This window comes from Crocuta crocuta, unplaced genomic scaffold (genome assembly GCF_008692635.1).
Source record: "Crocuta crocuta isolate KB4526 unplaced genomic scaffold, BGI_CrCroc_1.0 scaffold282, whole genome shotgun sequence".
Classification (NCBI taxonomy): Eukaryota; Metazoa; Chordata; class Mammalia; order Carnivora; family Hyaenidae; genus Crocuta; species Crocuta crocuta.
In genome coordinates this window covers 5,033,547-5,059,235 of record NW_027529174.1, presented here as the reverse complement: position 1 = coordinate 5,059,235, position 25,689 = coordinate 5,033,547, and the positions used below count along the sequence as shown (strand labels likewise).

Below are 25,689 nucleotides of genomic sequence, written 5' to 3'. Positions count from 1 at the left end.
AAGGACATTTCTTACTAGTTACTTATAGAAGTCTTGGGCGGAGATGCATGTTTTCATGCCTTGTTCACTGATCCAGAGCTAACAACAAAGAGCCAGCCTCCCCATTGCCACTGGGTGGACTTTGTGTCCTTGTGCTTGCTGCCTTCTGAGCGCCAGATGGTTGCCACAGCTCCAAGCATTTTGCCATCACACCAATGTCTCACGCAGAAAAGAATGGGGCAGGAGTGGGCAGGAAACAAAACTATATTTCTTTCATCCAGCTAGAAGGTGATTCCAAAACGCTTTCCATTATCTCTCATTGGCCACTCTTGGTGGCAAGGGAGTCTGGGAGAGTGAATATCTAGCAGAGGGAAATGGGACAGTTACAGTTGGCAATGATGAATCATGGTGCACTCTTTTGGGCTGGGCACACTTCTCAGGACAAAAGAGGATCTTGTTGGTTAGGAAGAAAGGATGGGGGGGGTAGGGGAGATGAACATGGTATCTAGGGACAACCTGTAATATTTGCCACCGAGATCATGGAGGATGGTGGAAGGAAGGTGAGCTTCCGGGTCAAAAAGACCTGGGTTCAGGGGCACCTGGGTGGCTCAGTTGGTTAAGCATCCGACTTTGACTCAGGTCACAGTCTTGAAGTTTGTGGGTTGGAGCCTCATGTCAGGCTCTGGGCTGACAGCTCAGAGCCTGGAGCCTTCTTCAGATTCTGTGTCTTCCTCTCTTTCTGCCCCTCCTCCACTCATGCTCTGTCTCCATCTCTCTCAAAAAATGAATAAACATTAAAAAAAAAAAAAAAAGACCTGGGTTCAAATACAGCCCTATGATGGCTCACTCATTTTTCTAACTTAAAAATGAAAGTCATAGTGGCGCCTGGGTGGCTCAGTCCACTGAGTGTCAGACCTTTGCTTTCGGCTCAGGTCACTGATCTCACAGATTGTGAGATCAAGCCCCACCTTGGGCTCTGTGCTGATAGTGTGGAGCCTGCTTAGGATTCTCTGTCTCCCTCTCTCTCTTTGTGACCCTCCCTCACATTCTCTCTCTCTTTCCTGCATGCACCTGAGCCTTTTCTGTCTCTATAAATAAATAAATAAACAAACAAATAAATAAATAAAACTTAATAAAAACAAAGCACAAGTAATATAAATAATGTATGTATTATCTGACATGTGGTAGGGGCTCAGTAAATTGCAGCTATTGTTAATACTGCTAATAATCCATCTTGTAATTTCAAGGGTTCACATCCTCACCAGTCTTTGAGGTGGGGAGTCTGTAGTAATTCCTTAGACTAACCCTAAGATCGCAGGGGAAGCAGGCAGTAGAGGTGAAACTTAGATCTGGAGATGCAAGATCTGCCCCCACGGAGTTTTGATTGTCCAGTGCCTGTGGGCCAGATATTAGAAATGCCATCCATCTAATTCCATCTTCCCGTCTTTCAGAGACACAAAGCTACCTGCAAGGAAGAGAATCAGAAAGCTCCCTGAGGGCTCTACGGCAGCACGTCCTGGCCTGGGCAGACCCCATTCTATTTCAACAACAGGAGACAGGCCCCATAGAAGTCAAGACCCCGGAAGAGAATATTCATTTATGTATGGGGGAGGGCATAAGTTGGATATCTGCTCTGTTACCTGCCTGGCCATCCGTCTTACCATTTATGTCCGGGAGTGTTCAAACCCCCGGCGCAAGCAATTCAGAGGGGCTGACCCCACTCATGATGCTGCAGGGTTGGCATGTGGTCTAGACCTGGACAATCAGCATTTTCTATCCTCTTGGACAAGACAATTGATAACTGAGTTGGGCCTGTAACCTGAGCCAGGCCAAATCGAAAAGTTTTCAATTAGCAATAGTCACGCCTCGAATAAACCTCATTGGCTATGATACTGCCACTGTGCAAAGCTTGAGCCAGGCCAAATCGACCTGGTTCTGGAAGTGTTGCTGGAATTACTGGGAAAGAGGTCTTCTCTTCTGGCCGAGAGTCTCTAGCTGTGTGGCTGATGTCAGCCTGGGGCTTCCAGGGACAAACACGTGGCCAAAGCCAGCCTGGGAAGGCAGGCAGGCAGGCAAGGGAGGAGAAGCCAACAGGAGATCTTTGGACCCATGGATGTTGTTGGAGCCTATAAACCCAGCCATGCTTGAAACCGCCAAATGTACCTTTGGATTTTCCAGTTACACAAGCCCAGAAATTCCATTCTGATCCTTTAACCAGTTTGAATTAAGTTTCTGTCATTTTTTGTTTCTGACTAATTTGAAAAGAGAGATTCTTTTCCTCTCCTCCCTAGATAAAATGAAAACCACTCCAACCAGCTTTGTGGTTCCTCTGCTCCCTCGCCGAGACCAGTCCTGCTCTCGTAGCTAACGGAGTCATGGATTATTCTGCAGCATCAAAGGTTGACACTGCGACTGACCCCATCTCCCACAATGACCCAAGCATCGAGGGATTTCAGCTTGAGTAAGAGACAGCTGTGAGCAGAGGCTCTCTGTGAAAACACTCAGGCTTTCTATTGCTTTGCTGGCTCAGACTCTCTATTCAATGACATCTCTTTTCATCGTTTTCAGCAATTAGACATCCGCTGTGATATTGCGGCCAGTTTACTACTATATAAGCCATCAATGTGCCATTAATAGCGACTTCCGGAAAGCGTCCCTGTGCTGTCCGGGTACCAGGCTTGCGGCCATTAACTCACATTCAGTAAATCATGCAGCCAATGAGAAGGCAGAGTTGAAGTTTTGCAGAAATTAGGGCCAAGGCAGCTCATAAATTTTTACTGACTTCACCTTTCTCAGGCAAGTAAGTGTTTAATGAGGTAAAGAGAAAGGTGTCATCACAGGTCTCAAATTATTCTCCACCAGCAGCCTTCCAGAGGGAGTAAAGCCATTTATCTATTCCACAGCACAGGCTTGGCAATCAAGCCATTTCCGATGTCTGGTCTGCCTCCTGGGGGGCTGATCCTATTTGTACATACAACATGCTGACCTTTGGTCATGGAAGGAGGGCTACCCGGTTGGAGGGTCTGTAGGGGAGATTTTATGAATCTAGCATGTGTCTATAAATATGCTTCGATTTCCATCTATTTCTTCACCCCCTTCTGCCTTCAGCTTTCTTCACATCTATCCTAAGCGGGAGGACAAGAATGAGTAGCTCAAATAAGAGTGGGGCCGTCCTGCGGTCTGGCAGGATTTCCCCGGGGGCCTTGTGCATGTGTATCTTGCTCTTTTGTCTTTCTACGCCCTTCCAACCTCCAACCTTGGCTGGTTGGCTGGTTCCTATTCTTGGACTCACCCCAAAACCCATATTCATCTGCACCTACAGCAATGCCAGGCACATGGCTGGCATGCAATCCAGCTGGCCGGGTGCACAGCTCCAAAGTCACCATTCATGTTTCCTCTACATGGTGCTCACGGGGTGCCATTTATATAGAAAACAACGTGAATGAGGTCCCCTGGAATTGGACAACTAGGCAACTGCACTTAATTTCTTTTGCTAATGAATAGACGGATGAATGAATGAAAGAAATCTCGGTTGGCCATGCTTTGGCTTCCCTATTTGGACATCTATTGCCCTCCTTTTTACTAGCTTGCCTTTAAATTCTATTTATAAACAGTGGCTAAATGTTATCAGCCTCTGGATTAAATCTGTTGCCATATCAAACTGTTTTCCACGTAAGAAATTTCACTGCTTCTTTGAGCATCTGGACAAGTTCTGCTCAACCAGCCAATTCGTTAGGTTCCTGGCCCTCATCACCCTCCCTCTGCAGATTTGTGGCCACTCTTCACCCTCTCCCCCCCACCCCCCCACCCCCCACAGCTTTCTTTTACTCCTGCTTGATACTGCAAGGACTTCTGACCCTGGGACATCAAGGCCCCTGGGTCTGTAGTGTTAGCTTCTTCTTTCCGGTGCAATAACAAATGTCAGAAATGGACCATGATTCAAGTCGATCATTGCATTGGGGTCCATTTCTGACATTAGCCATGGCCACAATGTTTCTTTTCTTGATTCTTTTGGTCCCTCAAACCCTTTGGTTGTAGCAGGCTCTGGAGGGCCCCTGTCTTGCCAGTAGGGGCAGCTGGCTACTGTGAGAGAGGTTCACCACTGAGTTTGGGCCCTATCATATACCAAGTACCAACACCCAAGTGTAAACTCTCTGCTTTCTAGCTTCCAAATCCTTCCACAATCTGATGTCATTTTACTCTTCCCTCTGAGTTCCGACACCCCATCCCAACGTGAATTATTCCATTGGTGAAGCCTCCTCCACTCTCTCCATGAGGCCATGCTAATTCCTCCTTCAAATGCAATCCCTCATCCATCCCTTCTTCTCCTTCAAGGTCCACCTCAACTCCCAACTCTTCCAAAGAGCCCCCCATGGCCACTGCAGCCCTATTCATTTTCCCCTTTCTCCTTAAGTATAACTTGACATGATTAACATTTTTAAAAATATTTGATAAATTTTTTGAGAGAGAGACAGAGCATGAATGGAGGAGGCGAAGAGAGAGAGGGAGACACAGAATCTAAAGCAGGCTCCACGTTCTGAGCTGTCAGCGCAGAGCCCAGTGCGGGGTCTGACCTCAGGAACTGTGAGATCATGACCTGAGCTGAAGTCGGACGCTTAACCGACTGAGCCACCCAGATGCCCTAAACTCGGCAAGGTTTTTTTATGCATCGTAATAAATCAACCTTTCTTTCCTCTGTAGATCTCGTCTTCCTAACTAGACTACCCATTACTTGGAGGCAGGGATCATGTCAATTAATTCAGTGACCTTCAGATGGCCTCACACACACGTGGCGATTGAGCCAATAAACTTGACTAACCCTACTTCATAGCTAAAGACTTAGTATCTCTAGAGTATCTTCTTTTTCTTTTAAGATTTGCAAAAGAACCAACTTTATTAACTTTTCAGCATCATGTTGATAAGGACAATTGAAGGTAAGTAAGTTTGCCGGGGAAGCAGAACGAACTTCCTGCCTAAGACAGAAATAGAATCCTCTCCTCCAACCCCCCGCTGGAACCCGTTCTCCATACATAATGGTCACATGGGCAGAGCATATGAAGCAATCGGAGGTTTTGTGGATGATTAAATGCTCAAGTGGAGCTGTGGCATTTGTCAACAGCCACCAGTGTTCAGCAAATGTGCTGCTGGTCACTGTGCCGGGCTTATTGTGAAGCCTTATCCCTCCTCTGAATGGAGCTGCTGTTATGTAACAGAAAGACAGAAGGTGGAAAAGCAAAACAACGAGACACAGACTTTTTTTTTTAATAGCACTTTGCAACTTTGCCGAGTACCTTGGCGGTAAATTGAACTCCACTTCACAGACTCAATTCTGAATGATTTCTTTTTCTGACCTTGAGACCTCTGGGCAAAATGAAGAACTGATTGCATTGAATGCTTAAGTTAAATTCAAAGATCAGTACTCTTCTCTCCTCCCCTACGAGGAATAAGCTGAAATTCTTGGTTTTGGCATTGCTTTTCCAGGTAACTAGTCCTATGCTCTGACCCCAAATCCATGTAGGTGACCTCCTGGTGGAATCACGGTCCCCTAGCTGTGATCCACACAGCTCTGGGCGGAGATGCTCTTGCCCTGACAGGTTGGATGTGAAGTCACTTTTAACAACTGCAGCCTCTACCCAGCTCTCCCCACTCCACGCACAGCTGGGGACTCCGGTGCCCTCCTCATCCTTACATTTCACACATTCCATTCCAAGTACAAACCTCCTCCACCTGCAAGCTGCACGAAAGATGAAAAGGTGAGATAAAGGCGGAGGGACTTTATCCCAGCGCAAGCTGGGACTTTGCGCAGGGTAACTAGACGGTAGCCCCTTTGGAGAAGTGGGCATCAGGGTGTGAGCTGTGGCACCCTGGAACCAGACTGTCTAGGTTCAGATGTTGCGATTCCCACTTCCCACCTGTGTCATCTTGAGCAAACTGCATATCTTTCTTGGGTCTGAGTCCCACATCTGTGAGCAGGCAGGACAACAGTATTGGGCTTGTCTTGTAGGTTTGTGGTAACGATGAAATGAGTCAGTATGTACGGAGCACTTGAAACAGCGCCTGGGACACCGTATGTGCATAATCAGCCTTACTTCTCCTTGTAGGGGAAGGCACGCAAGTCTCCCAAGAGGCACATGAGATAGCGGACCATAGCAAGTCGCATCTGCCCGTACTTACACAGAGTCTCCTCGGTTCATTTATTTTATTCAATAACTACTTATTGACCTAGTATATGCCAGGCACTTGCTAGATGCAGAGAAGACGGGGGTGGGAAAAAATAATCACAGTACCTGCCCTTGTGAGCTTACAGTCCAGCCTGTTTGTCGCTTCACAGACTTAGTGTGCAGGGCACAGCCACTGGTCCCATGGTGTGCAGCACAGTGGCTGGCCCTCGAGAAGCTTCAGGAATTATTTCCCAGAGCTCTCCCTACAGGCGGGCTCCTCATGGCCATCCTTGACTCACTCCCCACCTGGATTCCAGAATCAGGCACTCACCAAAATCCTGATAAAGTCACCCCCTTGGTTCCTCGAGACACCAACCCCTTTCTCTGTTTCTACTTCCCCGGAGAGCGTGTTGGTGCCTCAAGCACACACTATATTCCTGTTCTGTCATTTCAGCTTGTGCTGTGGTTCTCCAGGGCATGCTCAGTGCGTGCGCTCCCCCCAAGCCTTCCCCACTCCCACTCTGCACTTCCCAGTCCTGCCTCCCATCCTGGGTCCCTGACCTAAGTCCATTCCCCTGATATGTGAGCTGGCCATCGGCAGCCCTTTGTCCACTGTCACGTTGACATCACCTCGGACCGCAAGCCAATCCTCTTTGTCCGTCTCCTGCCATCAGCGGAAGGAGTGAGCCAAGACTGAGCCACTGCCTGGAGCGGCCAGACATCCTGTCTCACCTCTGTGTTCTCGTCCCCATCCCTCCAGTCCTGGCCCCCCAGGCCTCCCCTTCCACACCTCCAGCTTCCTCAGACCCCTTTATTGCCGCCTTTCTCGTAGCATATGAAATGCACAGATTCGTTCATTCATACATTCATTCACAAGCACCTATGAAGCGCTACTCTGTGCCCTGTACTAAGCACTCTGTAGCTTCTGTAGATAGAGCAGAGGAGAAAACAAGATCCCGACTGTCACGGAGCTTGCACTCTAGTGCGGACAGTTGGACAATAAACGGACAAATAATGGAGCCTGTCAAATGGAGCACACATCCAAGTGCACTGGGCCTGGAGGCAAACTGAAGGGGAAGGATGGAGGGAACGGGCACGGCAGCCTGTGCTAAGGAAGGGGCCTCCTCAGGGTCCCCGTGTCATCCTGGTGAAGGAGAAGCCCCCTGAGCCTGCAGCTGCACAGGGCGGCAGTCTGGACATCATTCTCCGCCCTGTTCCTGGGCCTGGTGGGCGCTGTGAGCGCAGGGAGCCTCCTTAAGACCCACGGTGGGGCCTGTTGACAATGCAGTGCACTCGTGCTTCCAAAATAAATCGTTCCATCTCTTGCCTGCAGACAGGGAGCAGTGGAATGCCCTCCCTGGCTCTTGGCTCTCCTGTGTGTTTTGGCAAAGGAGCACAAGAAAGGCTTCAGCTCGCTCTTTCCAGCCTATCTCCTCATCTGGGCCCAGGTAAAGAAGAATTCGGGAGAGGAGTTGACAGAGTTATAAATACGCCACTTCCCATAACTGCTTAAGGGACAAACCAGCTGGAGCAATAACTCTTCGCTTCATTCTCATCCAGAAGGTAGCAAAGCTATATAATTCACAGGGCATTTTCATATGCCTGATCTCGCTGGATAGTTAACATAGCGTATGTCACAACATCTGTTCTATTTCATTTACCACTGAGCTAAATATATTTTCCAGTTAGCATGGGGGCACACATTCTGTGCGACCAAAAAAAAAAAAAAAAAGAAGAAGAAAGGAACATTTTTGTTGTTGTTTGGTTTTCGAGCCCATGACAAAATCTCTCAAACTACACTGGAGTTTTCCTATCTTGAAAAACTTAAGGACCTGGATTGGAAAGCTTTACATTCCAAATGAATCATTAATGGGCTTCACATAACGTCCCCAGCAGAAATGCTCCGGCATACCAATCTTTGGTTCCTCATGCTTGGGATGTAGAATTCCTGTATGAGCTCCGTTCTGCTGTGGGCAACTTCTATTTTGGAGCAAGGTTGTTTCTATATATAGAAGCCTTGTCAAATGGAGTGAGTGCATGAGTCATTTGTGCATATCCTAAAAGCCATCCCATCAACTTTTTCTCCTCTGCTAGTCTTTTCTTTTTTAATTGGAAGGAAGGATCTTGATGAAACTCCTCCATTTTCATAGACTACAGTTAGAATGGTAATGCGCCTCGGTGGGGACTGAGTTTCATAGTCCTTTAAGAAATGATCACAACCCCATTTGCATCTTCACTGACCAAGTAACTTCTGCATCTCTGCGAACTTGGGACTCCACCTCCGTAATTCACACCATGGCCTGGGATGCTTTAGATGCTCCTGAATGGCCTGACCCAGAGGTGCTAAGTAGGGCTTAGAAAGTATCTGATGGGTACTGTAATTCTGAGAGCTGGATTAAAGCAATGAGAATCAGTGGGTTTGGCCGCAAACAAGACTTCATTCCTCTTCATTCCACTGGCCAGTGGCACTTTGAGGAATGGAGGGAAGGGAAGCTTGGTCTTTCCTCATAACACAGGTGGATAGTTAGGAAGAGTTGTGATTTCCTCTTAGTTTTACACAGTCCGCTGAGGAGCTGAGGCAGCGGGGAGAGGCTTTGTCCTCTATGCATAGACCAATAAGGATGGCTAGGAAGTCCTTTTGTGACCTTTATGGCACCCTGAGGGGAAGTTCGAGGGCAAATACTAGGTGTGTCCAATCTACTTAGGAATCTGAAACCCAAGATTCTGTCCAACAATTGGCTCAATTGTCTGAATCTTTCTGAACCTTTCTGCTTGGGCATATTTCCTCATCATAGTATCTTGTTGAATGTCCCAAGGGCACTCATTCCTGGGGAACCAAGGCTGAAACTTCTCTCGGTTTCTTTGTTTTCTGCACAGAGGATGAGTGAGAACGGGAAGGGGCAGAGGGGCGTGCTCGTAGGCATGAAAAGAAGAAGGAAATTACCTCCAAGAACATTGGCACTATCAGGTTTCATTTAACTAAACGGACTCCTAACAATGGCTACATTAATAATGCAGTAATGTCAGTTTCCTGATGTTCCTTGTTCTTTGGGAAAATGGGCACCGTGAACTTTTTACTCTTCAGTGAAAACTCAGTGGAAATTCACTAGCTCTTCCAAGTAATGTTTAAAACTTGAATTTATTCTGAGTTATGGTCATCAGATCTCTTATCAAATTCATCGTCTAGATTCCCAGGTAAATGACTTGGGTTGTTAAGTGAAAGGAGAAGAAAATATCAGACTTTGCCTTGATGAAAAAGGATTATTTTCACTTTTTCTTTTACTTTCAGTTTATATATTGCATTGAAAAAAAGAAAGAGGTGGAGGAAACCTTCCAGAATAAGAAATATAACATCTGCTAGAGTAGCAAGGGGATATAACTGTAGAACCCTAGTCCCTCTCCCCCCCCATCCCCCCAGTGTGGAAAGGGGGAAATGTGGGCCATTTGCTACCATGGAAACCAAGCAAGTATGTGGGAGGGGGAGGGAGGGCCCTTTCCAGGAACCTAAAGATCTTACTTTTTTCAAAGTTAAAGTGTTCTAGTCAATAGGTGATCTTTGTGATGGCAAGAGGGGTGTGTGTGTGTGTGTGTGTGTGTGTGTGTGTACTCTTTTTATTTAATTGAGTTCCAACTTGCCTTCCCTCCCACTTTGTCTTTTGAACCTAGTGATTCTGTCTTTCAGTACAGCTTCAACTAAAGGGAAAGCTGACAATTAAAAAAACAACCCCACCGAACACCCACTGTGTACCAGGCAGAGCTCTATGTAGCGGAGACATCTAACACACACTGCATAGAGCCATTGGGTGAAACCTTATATTATGCAGCTAGTTATATCTATTTCTATTTTCATACTCAGAGATCTCTTAGAACACAAACAGCTTAAAGTTTGTTCCCTCCCCCTTGCATCCAGGTCTTTTTAAGTTTTAAAACTGAATGTTAAAATCACTAGTCATCCTCAACACAGATGCGGGAGACATGCCTCCTGTGTTTGCGGTTCCTGCACAATTCCATGTCACAGGCAACTACCCCTCCGTTCCCCTTACCAGTGCATTCGTCCTTTCCAAAGGAAAATGACTACGGAGCAATAGATCAGGTGTTTGGTAGGCTCTCGAGTGGTGAGTCAACATCGGTCTCCAAGGTAGGAAGCTGCAGGAGAAAAGATACAAAATCAGCATAAATGTGGGGAGTCCCCCATCACTGGAAGTAGTCTTGAGTAGGTTGGACAATCTCTTAGGAGGAATATCGTAAAAAGGGGTTGGACTAAATATTAGATGCACAGCAAAATTGAGCAGAAGGTACAGGTTTCCCATTTGGAGCCCCTGCCCGCACATACGCATGGCCCCCTCACTCTCAACGTCCCCCATCAGAGTGGTACTTTGTTTCGACCCATGAACCTGTATTGACACGTCACTATCACCCAAAGCCCAAAGTTTATATTAGGGTTCACTCTTGGTGTTGTATATTCTAGGGGTTTGGACAAACGCATGGTGACACGTATCCACTGTCACACAGAGTAGTTTCACTGCCTTAAAAGTCATCTGTTGGTTCTTCCATCCCTGCTCCCCCCTGCAACCATCGATCTTTTTACCTTCTTAGGTTTGCCTTTCCCGCAATGTCACAGAGTCAGAATAAATAGTACGTAGTCTTTTCAGATCGGCTTCTTTCACTTAATAGTATGCATTTAAGTTTCGTTCATGTCTTTTTGTGTTGTGATAGCTCTTTTTTTTTTTTTTNTTTTTTTTTTTTTTTTGTTTGTTTTTTTTTTTTTTTTTTTTTTTTGGTGCTGACTGTTCCATTGTCTGGATGTACTAATATCCTTTTCAGTTGTGTGTTTGTTTCTGCAGTTTGCAGCCTACACTGAGAGGGTGTCCACAAAGATGTAATAAAAGTCAGGGGCGGCTCGATAGCCATGACCTTCAGTGATGGAGGAATGGCTGAGCTTCAGGTTCTGAAGGAGGGATGTTGCCGATGCTAGAGGTCAATCTCAAGGAGGCCTTGGCAGAGACCAGGACTCCACCCAAACAGGATGTGTGAGGGCTTGTTCGGCACAAGTGACGGAGATCTAACTCAAAGCAGCTTAATTTCAAAAGTGACCGTGTTGACTCTTGTGACTGGGAATTTCAAGGGGTAAATCTGGATTTTGGGGTCTGACTTAATACAGGGCTATAAAGGTGCCATCAGTGTGCTTCCCCGGCCCCCCTTGCTTTCTTCTGGGTTGGCACTGCTCTGAAGCAGACTTCCCCAAAGGCTGCTGTGATGGCTTCTTGGAGCTCCGGGCTCACTTTCCACCAGCTGATTAACACCGGATGCAAAGGAAGCATCCTTTACCAACAAAACTCTCAAGGAGGAATTTCACTGGCCCAGCCCCGAGTAAATCCCTGGGGTTTATTGGTATCCACTTCCGGAATTAGGGACCGGTATCCCCGCCCACTGCCACGTGAAAGTGGGTAGGGGATATAGCAAAGGGAATACTGGGGTGCTCTTACTAAAGAATGGAAAAGGATTCTGTGCAAGTGAGATCAATGGACTTTCTCTGTGGTGGACTGTGGAAAAAGCTTAAAAAAGCAGAGATGGGTGTCGATACATAGAAGGCAGGAAAACAGTGGTTTCAAAGCAGTCAGTTGAAAACTTCATTATACTCTTTTATAACTGAAAATTAAATGTCTGGGGGGAGGCAGATCCCTCTTTTTCCAGGCCTGCAAGTGCTTTGGGCTGCTGGGGTAGGAAGGAGGGAATGCTGGGCTCACAGTGGCACTTCTGTCCATTTCGCGTGTGCCGCGGAGACCGGGAAGCTAAACACATCTCCCAGACTGCCTTGCATCTCGGGTAACGGGTCCAAATTAATTTCATTAACTAGATGCTCTCAGATACGATTTGCAAGGCGGAAGCGGGGAGGACACCATCTCTCTGTGGCTCTGTTGCTTTCTGCTGTCAGGCTCCACTGTGGAGACTCTGGGCTTTTCTGCCACGTCCAGTCACTAGCTTTGTGGGTTTTGAGAAACAGCAGAGTTGGAAGAGGTAGAGCTCCCTGGGTGGGCCGGTCCCGCAGCTCTGGGAGTCATTTCTGCAGGCTCGGCCTACCGGCTGGGACTCGAGGCCTTCTGGCAACATCAAATGCAGGTAACTGCCCACATTAATTTTTCTATATAAATTGCTAAAGAGGCATCTGTTTATTGGATCTGAACAGGTGGAGTTGACAAAAGTCTAAAACAAAGGTCTGGATGGATGCTCAGGGAGTCTGATGTGGGAGCAGCCCTTGCTGACGTGGACAGAGGAGAAGGTCATTTGACTTCCGTGGGGTGCAATCCCGCGCAGGAAGGGAGGACCGTGCACAACTCCTGGGGCTTATTTTGTCAATAATTGTGCCCGTCTTGGGAAAGCAGGAGGATGCTTCCCTCTGACCCTCAGGATTCTCTCAAGGTAAGGCACCTACTGTCTACTGGCAAATGCTGTTTCCCCCCAGATTAGCCTTTTATTACGGAGCACCTACTGTCTACTGGCAAATGCTGTTTCCCCCCAGATTAGCCCACATCAGTCCACACTCCCCACCTCTGAGGTCTCTTTCATACTCGCTCAAACAGGTGCCTACGTGCATGTGTACACACGAGTACCTGTACACAACACGCAACATTTTCAACCACTCGAAAGTTTTCACATTCTTGACTCCCACCGTCCAGGTTTTTTGATCCATCATGTAATCCCGTGGCTCCTGAATTGTCCCTATCGAAGCATTTTCTCACCCTGTATTGAAATTGCTCATTCATTTCTCTGTCACTCATGCTAAATGTCACTGCAGTGATGGCAAAGACCGTGTCTGTCCCGTTTCCCAGTGTAGACCCAGGATAAAATCATTGTGCCTGCTATACTCATGTCCCAGACATTTAGTATTGAATTTATATTCTGCTGTTCTAAGGGCTTCCAGAAACTGGATTGTCTCGGAAGCCCAAAGACGGCCTAGCAGATCAAAGATCAGCTTGAAAGATCAAAGGAGGTGATACAAACTCCAAGTGCCGGGGCAAAACCGGGACTTTGCAAAATATTTCTTTTCCTCCCTGGGTCTCTCATGTTCCTCAACCCTCATCCTCATCTCTTTTAGCTCAACCCCCTCTTGTCCCCCTCCGTCCCCCAAACAAACCACTTTGCAGCATTGTAGTATCACAGGAGGCCATCTCATTGTGAACACCCTGGCTATTTTCTATGTTATTCATCCTTCTCGACTTTGGCCCTGTCCCTTATACGATATGTGGTCTTGGAGGAATTTTAACCTAAGACTCTGTTTTCTCATTTGTAAGTGTGAGGCATTACAGGGCGGCAAATTGCTTCACACTATTCCCATCTAAGGGTGGGATCTGTGTCCCTGCACCTTGACTGTTAATCTGGGCGGGCTCTGTGATTCCTTGACCAATGGAATATAGCAGAAGTGATGCTGTGCCCATTTACATGCATAGCTCTTAAGAGACTGGCAGCTTCCTGGGGCACCAGGATGGCTCAGTCGGTTAAGTATCTGACTTCAGCTCTGGTCATGATGTCCCGGTTCATGAGTTCGAGCCCTACATCAGGTTCTGTGCTGACAGCTTGGAGCCTGGAGCCTGTTTCAGATTCTAGGTCTCCCTCTCTCTCTGCTCCTCCCTTGCTTGCACTCTGTCTCTGTCTCTCAAAGATAAACATTAAAAAAAAAAAAGAGAGAGATTGGCAGCTTCTGCTTCCTGTCTTAGGATACTAAGGGAAGCTACCCGCCATGCTGTACGGGAGCCTGAGCTAACCACAGAGAGAGGTCGGATGGTGAGAGAGACGCCAGCTAGTGTCAGCTCTCCCAGTCCTTCCAGCTGAAGTACAGACATGTGGATGAAGAAGCCATCTTGGACATCCAGCCCAGATGAGCCTGCAGGTGACTTCAGCCAAAGCTGCCATCCAACTACAACATGGACCCAAGCGAGGACCGCCCAGCAGGACACAGGCAGCCCACAGGACCGTGAGCCACTAAGGTCTGGTGTGGTCTCCTAAGCAGCAAAACATAACTGCAAGTGCAAATAATGATCAAATCTACCTCCTGGGACTGCTGTGAAGGTAAAGTGAGATTCGCGTACGCTGAATCCCTAGTCGGGAAGAAAACACGCTTTCAGTATATATCAATTCCCCTGCCCCTCCCCCTTCCTTTTTATTAGTTCTACAAATTTCCAAGAAGGGGTAACTCAGTGTTAGCATCGGAAGCAGGCAGGGTGGAGGTGTGTGATTTGCTAGGTGTATTTTTGTTTTTTTTTTTTTGAATTTGAAGAGCTCCCTTTTCTTTTTCTAACTTTCTCTTGTGTCTTTCTTTTTTGTGTTCTTTAAAGCACAGCCAGATCATTTAGACCTAAAATAAGAATACCAAATCCAGCCTTTGCGTGTGTGATTTTTCAGACAGAAAAATCATAGGTTTGGTCCCAGCTCGTGGTCATGAAAATCAAGCTCCAGAAGCGAAAATGATTCAAAGTAAAATTCCTCTGACAATTTTTGTCATGTCTGTGTACGAGTGTGCGTGTGTGTGTCAAAAGCAGTTAAAAACTTTAGACTACACAATTTAACTATGTAAGCATCACAGAATTACAGGCTTCTTTGGGGGAGGAGTTAAAAAGTACATGATTACCTGTAATTATAGTCTTGCTAAGTTTGATTTGATAGAAAACAAAATTCAAGCCTGATTTAAACCACGCAGAAAGACCTGGTGCATATTGGAAATGCTCTTTTTCCTTCTAACTCAAATGGCAAATTTATTTCATTCTTGTGATCTTCCTGGAAGTCAACCTTTTATTATGTTTATTGCGAAGGTCGTGTGTCTTGCTAATTATGTTTCCCCTCTTCGACTTACTACCATGCAGTTTTAGATTACCCTTCCATCCCCTCTGAATTCCCATAAATACCTAAACTGAAAGACAAGAGGGTTCATCTCAGAGTCTGCGCTGGGTCAGCTTAATAAACTCTGTCAAATACTTGGTCAGTTAAGTTCAGGTTATCAGGGGTGATCAAACCAGATGCGGGACACGTACAGATTAGGGAATTGGTTTATCTTATTTTTTGTATTTCAACCTTTAATGTAGGAGTGGCCACAAAGCCACACTGTTGGCTGCCATTAGCCACCAGGATAAAAAGCTTCTGGAACACCTGGGGGCCTACGGGGTTAGAAGGGTGGGGAGGAGAGCGGTTAGGAGGGGGAGAGGGAGTTGGCCAGCCCGAGTGTCCGGTGACATTCTGCAGTCAGTTCCGGCTACAGAATGTTGCCTGCACGGGGCCTGCCACTGAAGACATTCCCTAAAGAGAACGTAAGGGGCTTGACCTTGGGATTTAATGAGCGCAAGCCCACGGCTCCCCTGGCGTTAAGTCCGTTAACCGTCAAGTCTTGCCTTTCCTGATAACCAGAAACTAAGAGCTGCGGAACCCGGTCCCGTCTCCCAGCCCTCGGTGTCCAGAGACAGCTGGGGTTACTGTTTTCTTTCCATTTCACAGCTCTCTGAGGAGGTGTGACTGTGTGTGAAGCGCTAGAAAGCTTGTGCTATAATTACCTTGTGATTTGCCTCTGAGTGCGCAGCACAGCTACCCGCCCGGCTGTGTGTTCACGTGACCTAGTCAGAGGCTGAGTGATCTGCTGCCCTGCGCGCTGGAGTCGGACAACGTGGTTCTAGAACAAAATGGGTGCTGACATTACTTTGTCCCGAAGTTAAAGGTCACATCTCAGGGGAGTGGATATGGGGTCTCTGTAACTAACTGCCATCATAGCCAAATCTACGATTGGGGCGCACTCAAGTCAGTGCAACTACGCCCCAAATTTAAGAGACTGCACGGATCCAGGCAGCCAGACCGCGTGTTTCCGACCCCAAGCGCTCACACCCCCGAGGCCCTGACCTGCAGATTTCCCGAGCGTGGGCGCACGNGCGCCCCGGGAGGGGCCGCGGGGGGCAGGGGGCGGGGCGGGCCCTGGAGAAAACAGCGCGCGCGCAGCCCGGAGGCAGTCCCAGTCCCGATCTGGAGCTGGCCGGGGTGGCTCCGGCGGCTGCGCTCTGGTGCCTTTATCCCGCGGACCCCTCGGGCAGGGTCCTCCCACGGGCTCCAGCGCGGCACACGCGTCCTCCCGCCCCGCAGGTCCCGCGCGGTGCAGCCCCGGCTGGAGCGGCGATGCGCCTCATTCAGAACATGTGCACCATCGCCGAGTATCCCGTCCCGGGCAGCGCCGCCGCCGCCGCCGCCGACTGCTGCCTGGGGGCGGCGGGTCGCCGCCTGGTCAAGATCGCGGTGGTGGGCGCCAGTGGCGTGGGCAAGACCGGTGAGTCTTCGCGCTCGGGCGAGAACCCGCTTGTCCCTGGGGCTGGACGTGTGAGCGAGGCGTGGGGGAGAGGTGGGACCTGCAGCTGACCCCCCGTCCCCTCCTGATCCGCTGCTCCTCCGGAAGGACCTGAACCAGCATCGCCTCCAACCCCCTTCTTGGACAGATGAGGGAAACTGAGATCCAGAATGGCCAGGCCACCTTCCGGGCACCGCCGGCGCATCTGGGATTAGAACTTTGGGGTTCTTGAGCCTCTGGCAGTGGCTGGAACCGAAAGGGAACTTAGGGAGCCGAACCCCTCCCGGAGGTCTTTAAGGTTGGGGAAGACATTCGTCTCCTGGAAGGCTTAGGTGTGGCTCAGGCGGCCCAGAGCGGGCGGGTGGGCCAAATGACCCTTCCAGCTGGACAGAGCCGTAATTCATGATGCCTTCTAGCCCCTCTCCGTTGTGTCTGCAAAAAGGGTCAAGGAGCTGCAGGGTAGGAATTTCACTTGGGGGCCACCCGGCCTTTTTTTCTCTGGGAGAGCTGTTTCCTGGGCTGGGGGTGGGGTGGAGACCAATTTAACTGCTGATGCCAGAGTGAACTCGATCTCTCCTTTTTCTCTTCTGCCCGGCAGCTCTGGTGGTCCGCTTCCTCACCAAACGATTCATTGGGGACTACGAAAGGAACGCAGGTGAGCAGATGCAAAATTTGGGGAGCGCCTTCTCAGCTTGCACAGTACTGCAGGGTCCCTCAGGCAGGCTCCTTCACAGTGACAGTCTGGGCGTCAGGATCCTGCCACTTCCAGTTTTGCTTGCCCCCTCCCGTGCGCCCCCCCCTCCCATAACTGCCATCTGGCCTCATTCCATTCCAAGCCCATTCATCATTTTATCAAGTGCCTGAAAGTATTCTCCTTGGTATGTTTTAACTATAGGGACCCCAGTTGGAAGCACCCTTTGTACTCAAGAGCCTCTCCCTTCAAAACACTCCTGCAAAAGTCATAAAAAAAAAAAAAAGATGGCCAACTCCTCCCCCACCCCCTCCCTCTCTGTTGGCTGCCTTTCAGAGGTGACCTTTTAAAGCAAAGGCCAAAGGAAAGCAGTTGTAAACCTAAAGTTCTCTTTTCTTAACAAAGAAAAAAATAACTGGATGGTAGAATTTGAGGAGGAAAGCTCCCAAATAAACGAGAAGACGGTATTTCAATCTCTCTGATTAAGGATGGCCACTGGGGAGGCTTAAGGGCTTTCTACCTGTGCTCTGCTAGCAAATTGCTTAAATCCTTAGACCATATTTAGTACCTAAGGGGATTATTCGAACTGTGCTGTATCAACCTTCCCAAGATAAGGCATTGCAGACTTCTGCTTTGATGTAGATTTCGCTACCATCGTGTCACGTTTTTATTCCAACTGATAATGGTGGCTGTGCATTTGGGAACAGTATTTGCCTACCAAGCTGTTGCACCTAATGATTAAATTTACATCAAAGAGTAATAAAGTACTAAAATTAAAACGAACGCCATGAATGCTGAACAAGAACATTTACTTCAAGGAAATGCTCTAAATATAGAAACTCCATTTAAGATTCGACAAATCAGTTTCCAAAATTCTGTAAACCTTGCCTTGGATTTAATAAAGCCACTAATCTGGGGTTAACATTGCAGTTGTTTAAAAGAAATGAGCTCATTAAATAGAATAAACTATAGTTTATTTTTGTGCACTGGTTCAGGTTATATTATCTTTTCTCTTTAAACAATCCCACGATGTTTTAAAAGTTACACAAGAAGGAAAATCTTTTTTTTTTGGCCTTTACAGGTAATCTCTATACCAGACAAGTCCAAATAGAAGGTGAAACCCTGGCTATTCAGGTTCAAGACACACCAGGTATTCAGGTAAGGAGCTCTGTGGTTCGAGATGAAGTCAGGCTTTGGAATCGGTCAGCTCTCAGGATGTCTTATGCTAAAGAGGAGAGAAATTTCGGGGAGTCACATCTAGGCTTTTACATGTTGCTTGTCACTTCCGTTGTATTTGGCCATTGATCAGTCTCTGCCTGGCTTAATTTGGGAGATTTGGCCAAGGGGCAGAGGTCTTCTCTTGGGAGGATTCCATCTGGGAGGAAAGACCAAACTAGACATGCTCAGAATTGGCAAAGTTTCCCCGCTGTGGTCAAAAAGAGCGGTTTTTACATGTGTGTGTTTGGCATTAAAAGTCCAACATCTAGGTGAAGTCCACAAATGCTTGGGATCACTTTTACATCGTGGAAAGTTACTCTATAGACAAAAGAGCCGTGCTGGTGTATGTGGGTGTGTTTTTTTTCCCTCTTGAACTGGGCAGTTCTCCAGGTTTAAATGCTTCCAGCTCCTATCTTTACTTCCCCAGACTTACTGTCTAGCCAGTTAATTTCCCATTTTGTGCAACTACAAAGTCTCCCTGCATGGAGTTCTCTGCAGGTCAATTTTCCACTTGAGTGTGGCGAGCTGCACTGTTATTTATTCCAACCGTGTGTGCAGCTGGGTCAACATATCGTCCAGAAAGCTGAAGTGTGCACGGATATAACTTGTTTATGGCCCGCAACCTGGCGTTACGTCAAGGGCTCTTTGGAATCCGCTGTCCAGCCACGCCGGGGCCTCTCTGCGGCACTCACCGTTGACCTTGCCGTTGTCCCTCTCTTCCAGGTCCACGAGAACGGCCTGCGCTGCAGCGAGCAGCTGAATCGGTGCATCCGCTGGGCTGACGCCGTGGTGATGGTGTTCTCCATCACCGACCACAAGAGCTACGAACTCATCGGCCAGCTCCACCAGCACGTGCAGCAGCTGCACCTGGGCACGCGGCTGCCCATGGTGGTCGTGGCCAACAAAGCCGACCTGCTGCACATCAAGCAGGTGGACCCCCAGCTCGGACTGCAGCTGGCCAGCGTGCTGGGCTGCTCGTTCTACGAAGTGTCGGTCAGTGAAAATTACAACGATGTCTACAGCGCCTTCCACGTCCTGTGCAAGGAAGTGAGCCACAAACAGCAGCCCAGCAGCACACCGGAGAAGCGGAGGACCTCCCTCATTCCCAGGCCCAAGTCCCCCAACATGCAGGACTTGAAGAGGAGATTCAAGCAAGCCCTCTCTGCCAAAGTGAGGACTGTCACCTCCGTCTGACGCAGGGACTCTCAGGGGGGTCCGGTCTTCCCAGGAAGAGGGTTGGTGGTTCTTCCAGCGCAGGAATGCTGGGTGCCGGCAGCCAGTCATGGTTCTAGAAGGAGCCGGAGCGGAGGGGCTGGGAGGGGTCTGTGGGACTGCCACCGACACGGAAGCATTCTGAGCCGGGGACAGAACGCACGAGGCTTGAACGAGCCCACTGAGCCACTCCGAGCATGTGAAACGCGCTCTGTGTCTTTTCCTCTGGAGTGGGGAGGGCGGCATTGGATTTTGTTCTTGACCTTGTAAGTGATGGTCAGCTGTAGTTTCCGCAACTATAATGTGGTTGACGGTGGGAATGAGAGAACAGCTGAAGCACTCCCAGCCTTTCCAGGTTTTCTCTTCTTTCTTTTTTCCCTTTTCTCCCCCACTCCCACCCCCCAAGAGGAAGGAATGCTTTTTCTCTTACAAGTCTGATTTGCATCTCTGGAACACTGTTCCTTACAGAATGCCTTTCTAAGCTGAAGGGCACCCACAATTTCTTCTTAAAAGAACAAGGGGGGAAATACTACTCCCACCCCCAAAAAGGGGGCGGGGTTTATGGGCCAGATGTTATGTATATGGACGGACATCCGGGAGCTTCTACATCTGGCAGGAAGGGCTGCTTCCTCCTGACACAGGAGGAGTACATTTAGTTGAGCAGGTGTTAAATGGTCAAGAACTCAAACTCTTCAGCCCGACTGAGTAATTGTGAGACTGTATAATTTTTTTTTATTTTTTTTAATTTTTAGCTGTTGCATCAGGTACAGGAGAAAAACAAACTGTGTTCATTGATTTTAATGCGATTTGTGTAAATGGCTCAGAGCAATGACGTTGGGTTGCTTCCTAGGCCCGGCCGAGTGTGGCTTAAGTACAGAAAACACTGTCTTAACAGAAAGTGAACAGATACAGGGGCTGCTGCCAAATCCCCTACACAGATGCACTTTAAAAAGCCACTCGTGCTTTGGCTTAAACTGTAATTAATTTATTTTATGTACAATAAATCTCATTTTGAAAGAGCAGACATCTGGCCTGGTCTCCATTGAAATGTTCACCTTCTGTCCTTCAGACAAAGGGTCCCTCAGTGCCTTCCTAGGTTATCTCTTCAGTCTCACAGCAAACCGATGAGGTGCATCCTCGTCACCCCCTTTTACAGATGAGGAGACAGGCTCACGGACCAGCTAATGAGCGCTGTAGCTGTAATGTGGTGCTTTCTAGTCAAGAGGAGTGTGTCTCCTATTCATTCCCTTCATGACCCTCCAGCTAAAGTGAAGACGAGTGTCCCGCTCTGTCTTACGCTGTTAAGATGTCTCAGCGAAGCCTCGAAGATCACGCGCTTCTGTACAAGTTGATGCTCCTCTATACATGTGGTTTATTTGGCAAACTTCTTGGGGTATGCGGCTTTCAAGAGGTGTGCTTTCTTCTCATAGAAGCTCGCAGCTGTTGGTCTGGGGCTGGTCAGGAGCCCTTCCTGTGTCTCTGCTGCCACAAATGTATGCGCTGAAACTGCCAGGTTTCTCTTCCTTCTGGGACTGGGAGACCTTTCATGCAGGAGCCACGCTGAGTTACCGTCTGTAAGGGCAAATAATGACACCTCTGAGGAAGGCTTTCACATGTGTGATCTCATTTAATCCTTATGGTACCTCAGACGGGAGGAAGTACTACCATTTACAGGTGAGGAAGATAGGCTCTGAGTTTTGACTGATGTCCTCAAGTTTGCACAAAGGACAGGAATCAATGCTTTCTGAACGTATGCAGTGTTCTTATTAGAATACTTTATATACAGGGTACCGCTTGGCCAGGGGACCCAGGGAGGCAGTCAAAATGGCCGGCCATTGAGGGCCTACTGTATTATGGTGCCAGACTTCCAAATCTGTTTTCCCACACGGTAAATATCCTGCCTGCTCTTGACAGGCTTTCCGGTGACGTCCCAAACCTTCCTTATACGGAGGCCAGTTTTCCACACTTTAGAACCTATAACCCAACCCAACCTCTGAGAAGGCGATGTGTGTTGGGGGCAGGGAGAGAAATGGTATTCACGTGCGATTCTAAAAACATCTCAGTTCAAAGGCACAGACAATCACCTCCAATGACTTTCTGCTCGCCTTTAGTTTTATTGATTTCACGTGGTTGTATTCACAATGTCCAGTGAATAAGAGGTTAACCTTTATGTACTTAGCAGTGGCCTTCTACCATGTTCTGGAATTAAAGAAGACACGGTATTCCTGGCAGCTTTATCTTGGAAAGGTGCTGAGCAGTGCTGTACCTCCATTAATTACTGGCACACTGTTTCCTCCCCCACCCCCTTCTGTCTGTTCTCCAAGCCTGCAGACCTCTGGGCCGTTCCCTCCCTTGTGAGCTTCACGTCCTGACCAACTAGCTCTCACTTTCCCACTGTGCCGGACTCACTCTCTCTTACTTTACCTCAGAAGTTAGGGTGGGAAGGGGGTCTCAAAGCTGTCCTCTCTCCAGGGGAATGAAGTGTTTGTGAGAGAGACCTTGCTGGAAAACCTCCCAGGTCCGAGTTCTGGGCAGTGTCTCAGGCTAACTTAAATATTTATAGTTCTGGAACACACCATATTTTCTTCTCACGAATTCAGCTTCATGTTTCATTACCTTTGCTCATCTCTTTCATTATTAGTACTTCTTAATCCCTGTGTGTTTGTTTAAAAATTTCTGAACTGCAACCATATGGCACTGAGAAAGGGCCGTCTCCCACCTAGGATGGGGACCACCTCCTTGGCCACCAGGGGAAGGAATGGGAGGGATGGGAGGGTGAAGGAGAAAGGAAAGGAATTAAAACTGATTGAGCACTTATAATGTGCCAGGTTAAAAATGATCTCCTATCATCTTCTGAAGGACCCTATGAGGAAGGTAATACTAGCACTCCCATTTTAAAGATGAGGAAACTGAGGCTCAGGGTACATCACCTGCTCAGGGCCACACAAGTAGTAACAATGAATGCTTCTGTTTATTGAAACCTGTGTCAGGCTGTAGGAGATATGTGAAATAATAATGTTCCCCACACCAACCCCATAGACAGTTTTTGTCCCTTCTGCAGACAGGGAGAGGGGAAGCTCCAAAGTCCAGCTCCTAAGTAGCCGATCCGGGACTCCCCCACCCCCCACGCCTGTCTGGAGCCACAGCCTAGTCCCTGGGCCACCAGCCACAGCTTCCCTGCTTCCCTCCTCCAAGCAAAGTGTCCCTGGGCACTCTCCTCTTTGTCTGGCAGACCCTGGTCCCTCATGCCCTGGCCCACTTTCCTCCATCCCCCTGTGGTGGCCTTGGGTTTGTGGCTCCGCCCCGGCCCCCGGCCCCCCTGACCGGCCACATCTGCTGTTGCCATCATCCTCGCTCCCTGGCCCCCAGTCCCAGCTCGGTAATAAAGACGCGGGCAGGGGCGGGGGCCGGCACAGCCCACAGCCTCACCACCGGATCCGTGTCTGTCTTGCTGTCTGGCTTTCCCGTTTCCTCCCTGCCACAAATCAAAACCATTCGGAGTGCTGTGCGGCCCGCCCGCTGCACAGTGTGTCGGGGTGGGAGAACCTTCCAGCCCGCCTGGGCTCTGGCCAGCCCCTGCCTGCTTGGAAGGGGGTGGGGGGTGCGCGTGCTCACAGGGTGCCCGTCGTTCTGGAGACCCAGAGTACTCTGACATCACACCGGAGAGGGAGAAGACAAATGCGTTTTCTGAACAAGCTTGTGGGCAAATCCCTCAGAGAGGAGCAGTTGGGTCACTCCTGGTCCTGCCTCTGCAGGGGTGGGGTGTGGGGATTGCCCGGCAGAGTCTCTGCCGGTAAGTTAACACAGGCCCTCAGGGGATGGCCAAGACGGAATTATAGGGCTTTACTTATTAGAAGAAATACACTAGGAAAACTAATGTTTTCTGCACTCCCTTTACAGTCTAAAGAGAGAAGTTTCCAGAAAGTTCTTGCTGTCCTCCTTACTTTGCTAATTCGGTGTGAAGAGAACAGGATGAGGGTTATTACTGATTGTGGCAAGATCCCAGCTACCCCCTCTCCCTTCTCAAATACCCTCCATCATCTGGTTTTGTCTTTTACAAATTCCGTTTAAGAGAGAGTTGGAGGTTTCTTGTTTTCTTTTTTATATGTTTTTTGAGGAGGGATGGCAGACAACTTGTATAACACTGGATTACTTGTTATTGAAATCCTGGTTCTGCTAACCAAGGTAAAATAAATAACAGTGATCTTGAGGGGAGCGATGGGATTCTTTGTTATTGGGATAACTCTGTAATGGAAGCGGCCCTGGTGTAAACAGAGCCATTTCCATAGCCCTGGCCCTCTGGGGACAACCTTTGGCTGACACCCTCCTCAGCACTTCCAAACACTCTGCTGTGCCCGCAGTGTTTGCCGGGAAGTGGACTCCAGAAGGGAGGTTTACAAAGGCAGAAGTCAATTGCTACACGGTATTTACACCTCTATCAATTGTGTTTATAAAGAGTGGCCTCTGAGGTCCTTGGCGGAAGGTCTGCATCTGTGCGTGCTTGTTTTGGCTCCGCTGGCCAGAGTGCAGGCGGCGAGCACTCAGCCCCGGGCCTGAGAGAGGAGACACCAGCACTGCCACTCAGCTCAGCCCGTTAGGGCACCTTCAGAGCCTTTAGAATTGGTACATTTAGAATTGGCACATTTGCACGGGGTCGAATGGGACGTCAGCCTTAGGAGGTCAAGTTCAGAATCCACACAAACTTCATGGCTAACATTGGTGATGGAGAAATTTCTATTAGAGACAACATGAGGCCCTGAATGGGCAATCAGTAGACATTTGCCACCAATAATGGTGATTCTCATAGGCTCTTGGCCAGCTTGCCGTGTGCCATGTTCTAAGTGCTTTACATGGACTTGTCATTTTCATTCTCACACCGACCTGATGAGGTTGGCCTTATGATCATAAGATTTCAGTCTGCTGAGGCCAGAAGAAGTGAATTGCAGTGTGGAAGAGATGGGATTGGAATCCAAGCCACAGGCCCCTGGCCTCTGGGTGATACTGTCTTAAAATTCGAGGTGTTCTTCCTCCTCTCTTTTCTCATCTTCCATGGCCCCCAGCAATGTCTCTTAATTTTCTGTCTTCGTTTGACATTATTCTCCTGTTGAGACTTTCTCCTTTCACGAGGAGACTTCTTTGGTGTCCCCGCTGGTAAAAGCCCAGTCCTTGGTGTCATGTGTGAGCTGCCATGTAGGGCTGGCTTCCATCTACAGCAGCCTCTCCCATGAGGTGGGCACCTTGCATTAGTACGTGCAATTTCCACACGGAGGCCCTCAGGCTCTGCGAGGTCCACACCACTGTTTGTGGCACAGGTGAGAATGAAGCCAGGGAAGACTGTGGAGCACTGTCCACCGACCTTCGTAGGAGGTCAAGGGCACGATCCCTTTGTCACTTGTCCTCTCCCACTCCTGGGCAGCGAGCACAAGAAGAAGGCAACACCAAAGGGCTTTTAGGAGGTTCTAACAAGGGGCCAACATGCCATTTCCTGAGTCCCTTCTTTTTCCTTATCTGATGAAGGCCCTTTGCAGGATTTATACCAAGTCTCCATTATGCTCCTGCTTTTAATTCAAGGGACAGGGTTCTGTCCTGTGTCTCCCACCTTCTTATTCAAACCAAACTCTGGCCACCATGAACTTCCTCTTTTCTGCAAAGGCTTCCACTGCCTAATTGCCTCTTTTAGCTCAATTCCTCCAACCAGTGACCGCAGAGATGGAAAAAGATGGTGATAAACCTAACTTGTGACATCTCCCCCCGCCACACAGAGACTGCCTTTGACCATATTTAATACAGTATTGAGAGCATTTGGGGGCCATGGTAATTGCTAAAGGACAATGTGTACAATTAGGAACTTCCTTCTTTCGTTAATTCCATATTAGAAGCTTTGGAGCATTGTTTTTTAGAGAAAAAAATTAACTTGTACAAATACATTAAAGCCACAAAAGCAATACACATCTACATGTTTGCTGTGAAGAAAATTCAAACCACACAGAAGTATGTCAAGAGTGAGACTCGCCCTTTTCTGAGGCCTCCCACCTATACTCCTTCCTAGATGTAACTACTTGTTAGCAGTTTGGTTTCTGTATTTCCAGAAAGTTTCCTTTCCATCCGGACAT

The 25,689-nt window shown here is 48.4% G+C and overlaps 1 protein-coding gene, 1 long non-coding RNA gene and 1 pseudogene across 2 annotated transcripts; 1 reads left to right on the top strand and 2 right to left on the bottom strand.

Annotated features, from left to right (window-relative positions):
- Positions 1 to 1,129: 1,129 nt before the first annotated feature.
- LOC144226390 (uncharacterized) lies at positions 1,130 to 16,049 on the bottom strand. Its single transcript, XR_013333622.1, has 4 exons — positions 16,020 to 16,049; positions 15,680 to 15,795; positions 10,184 to 10,286; positions 1,130 to 1,444 (listed from the first exon to the last, which is right to left on the bottom strand). It is a non-coding gene; the product is annotated as an uncharacterized LOC144226390 (long non-coding RNA).
- Positions 1,759 to 1,889, bottom strand: LOC144226414 (U4 spliceosomal RNA; annotated as a pseudogene).
- Positions 16,050 to 16,116: 67 nt separating the features above from the next.
- RASL11B (RAS like family 11 member B) lies at positions 16,117 to 20,600 on the top strand. Its single transcript, XM_077757781.1, has 4 exons — positions 16,117 to 16,437; positions 17,054 to 17,110; positions 18,228 to 18,304; positions 19,088 to 20,600. Exons 1-4 carry the CDS (start codon positions 16,290 to 16,292, stop codon positions 19,556 to 19,558), a joined length of 753 nt encoding a protein of 250 aa, XP_077613907.1. The 5' UTR covers positions 16,117 to 16,289; the 3' UTR covers positions 19,559 to 20,600.
- The last annotated feature ends 5,089 nt before the right edge of the window (positions 20,601 to 25,689 follow it).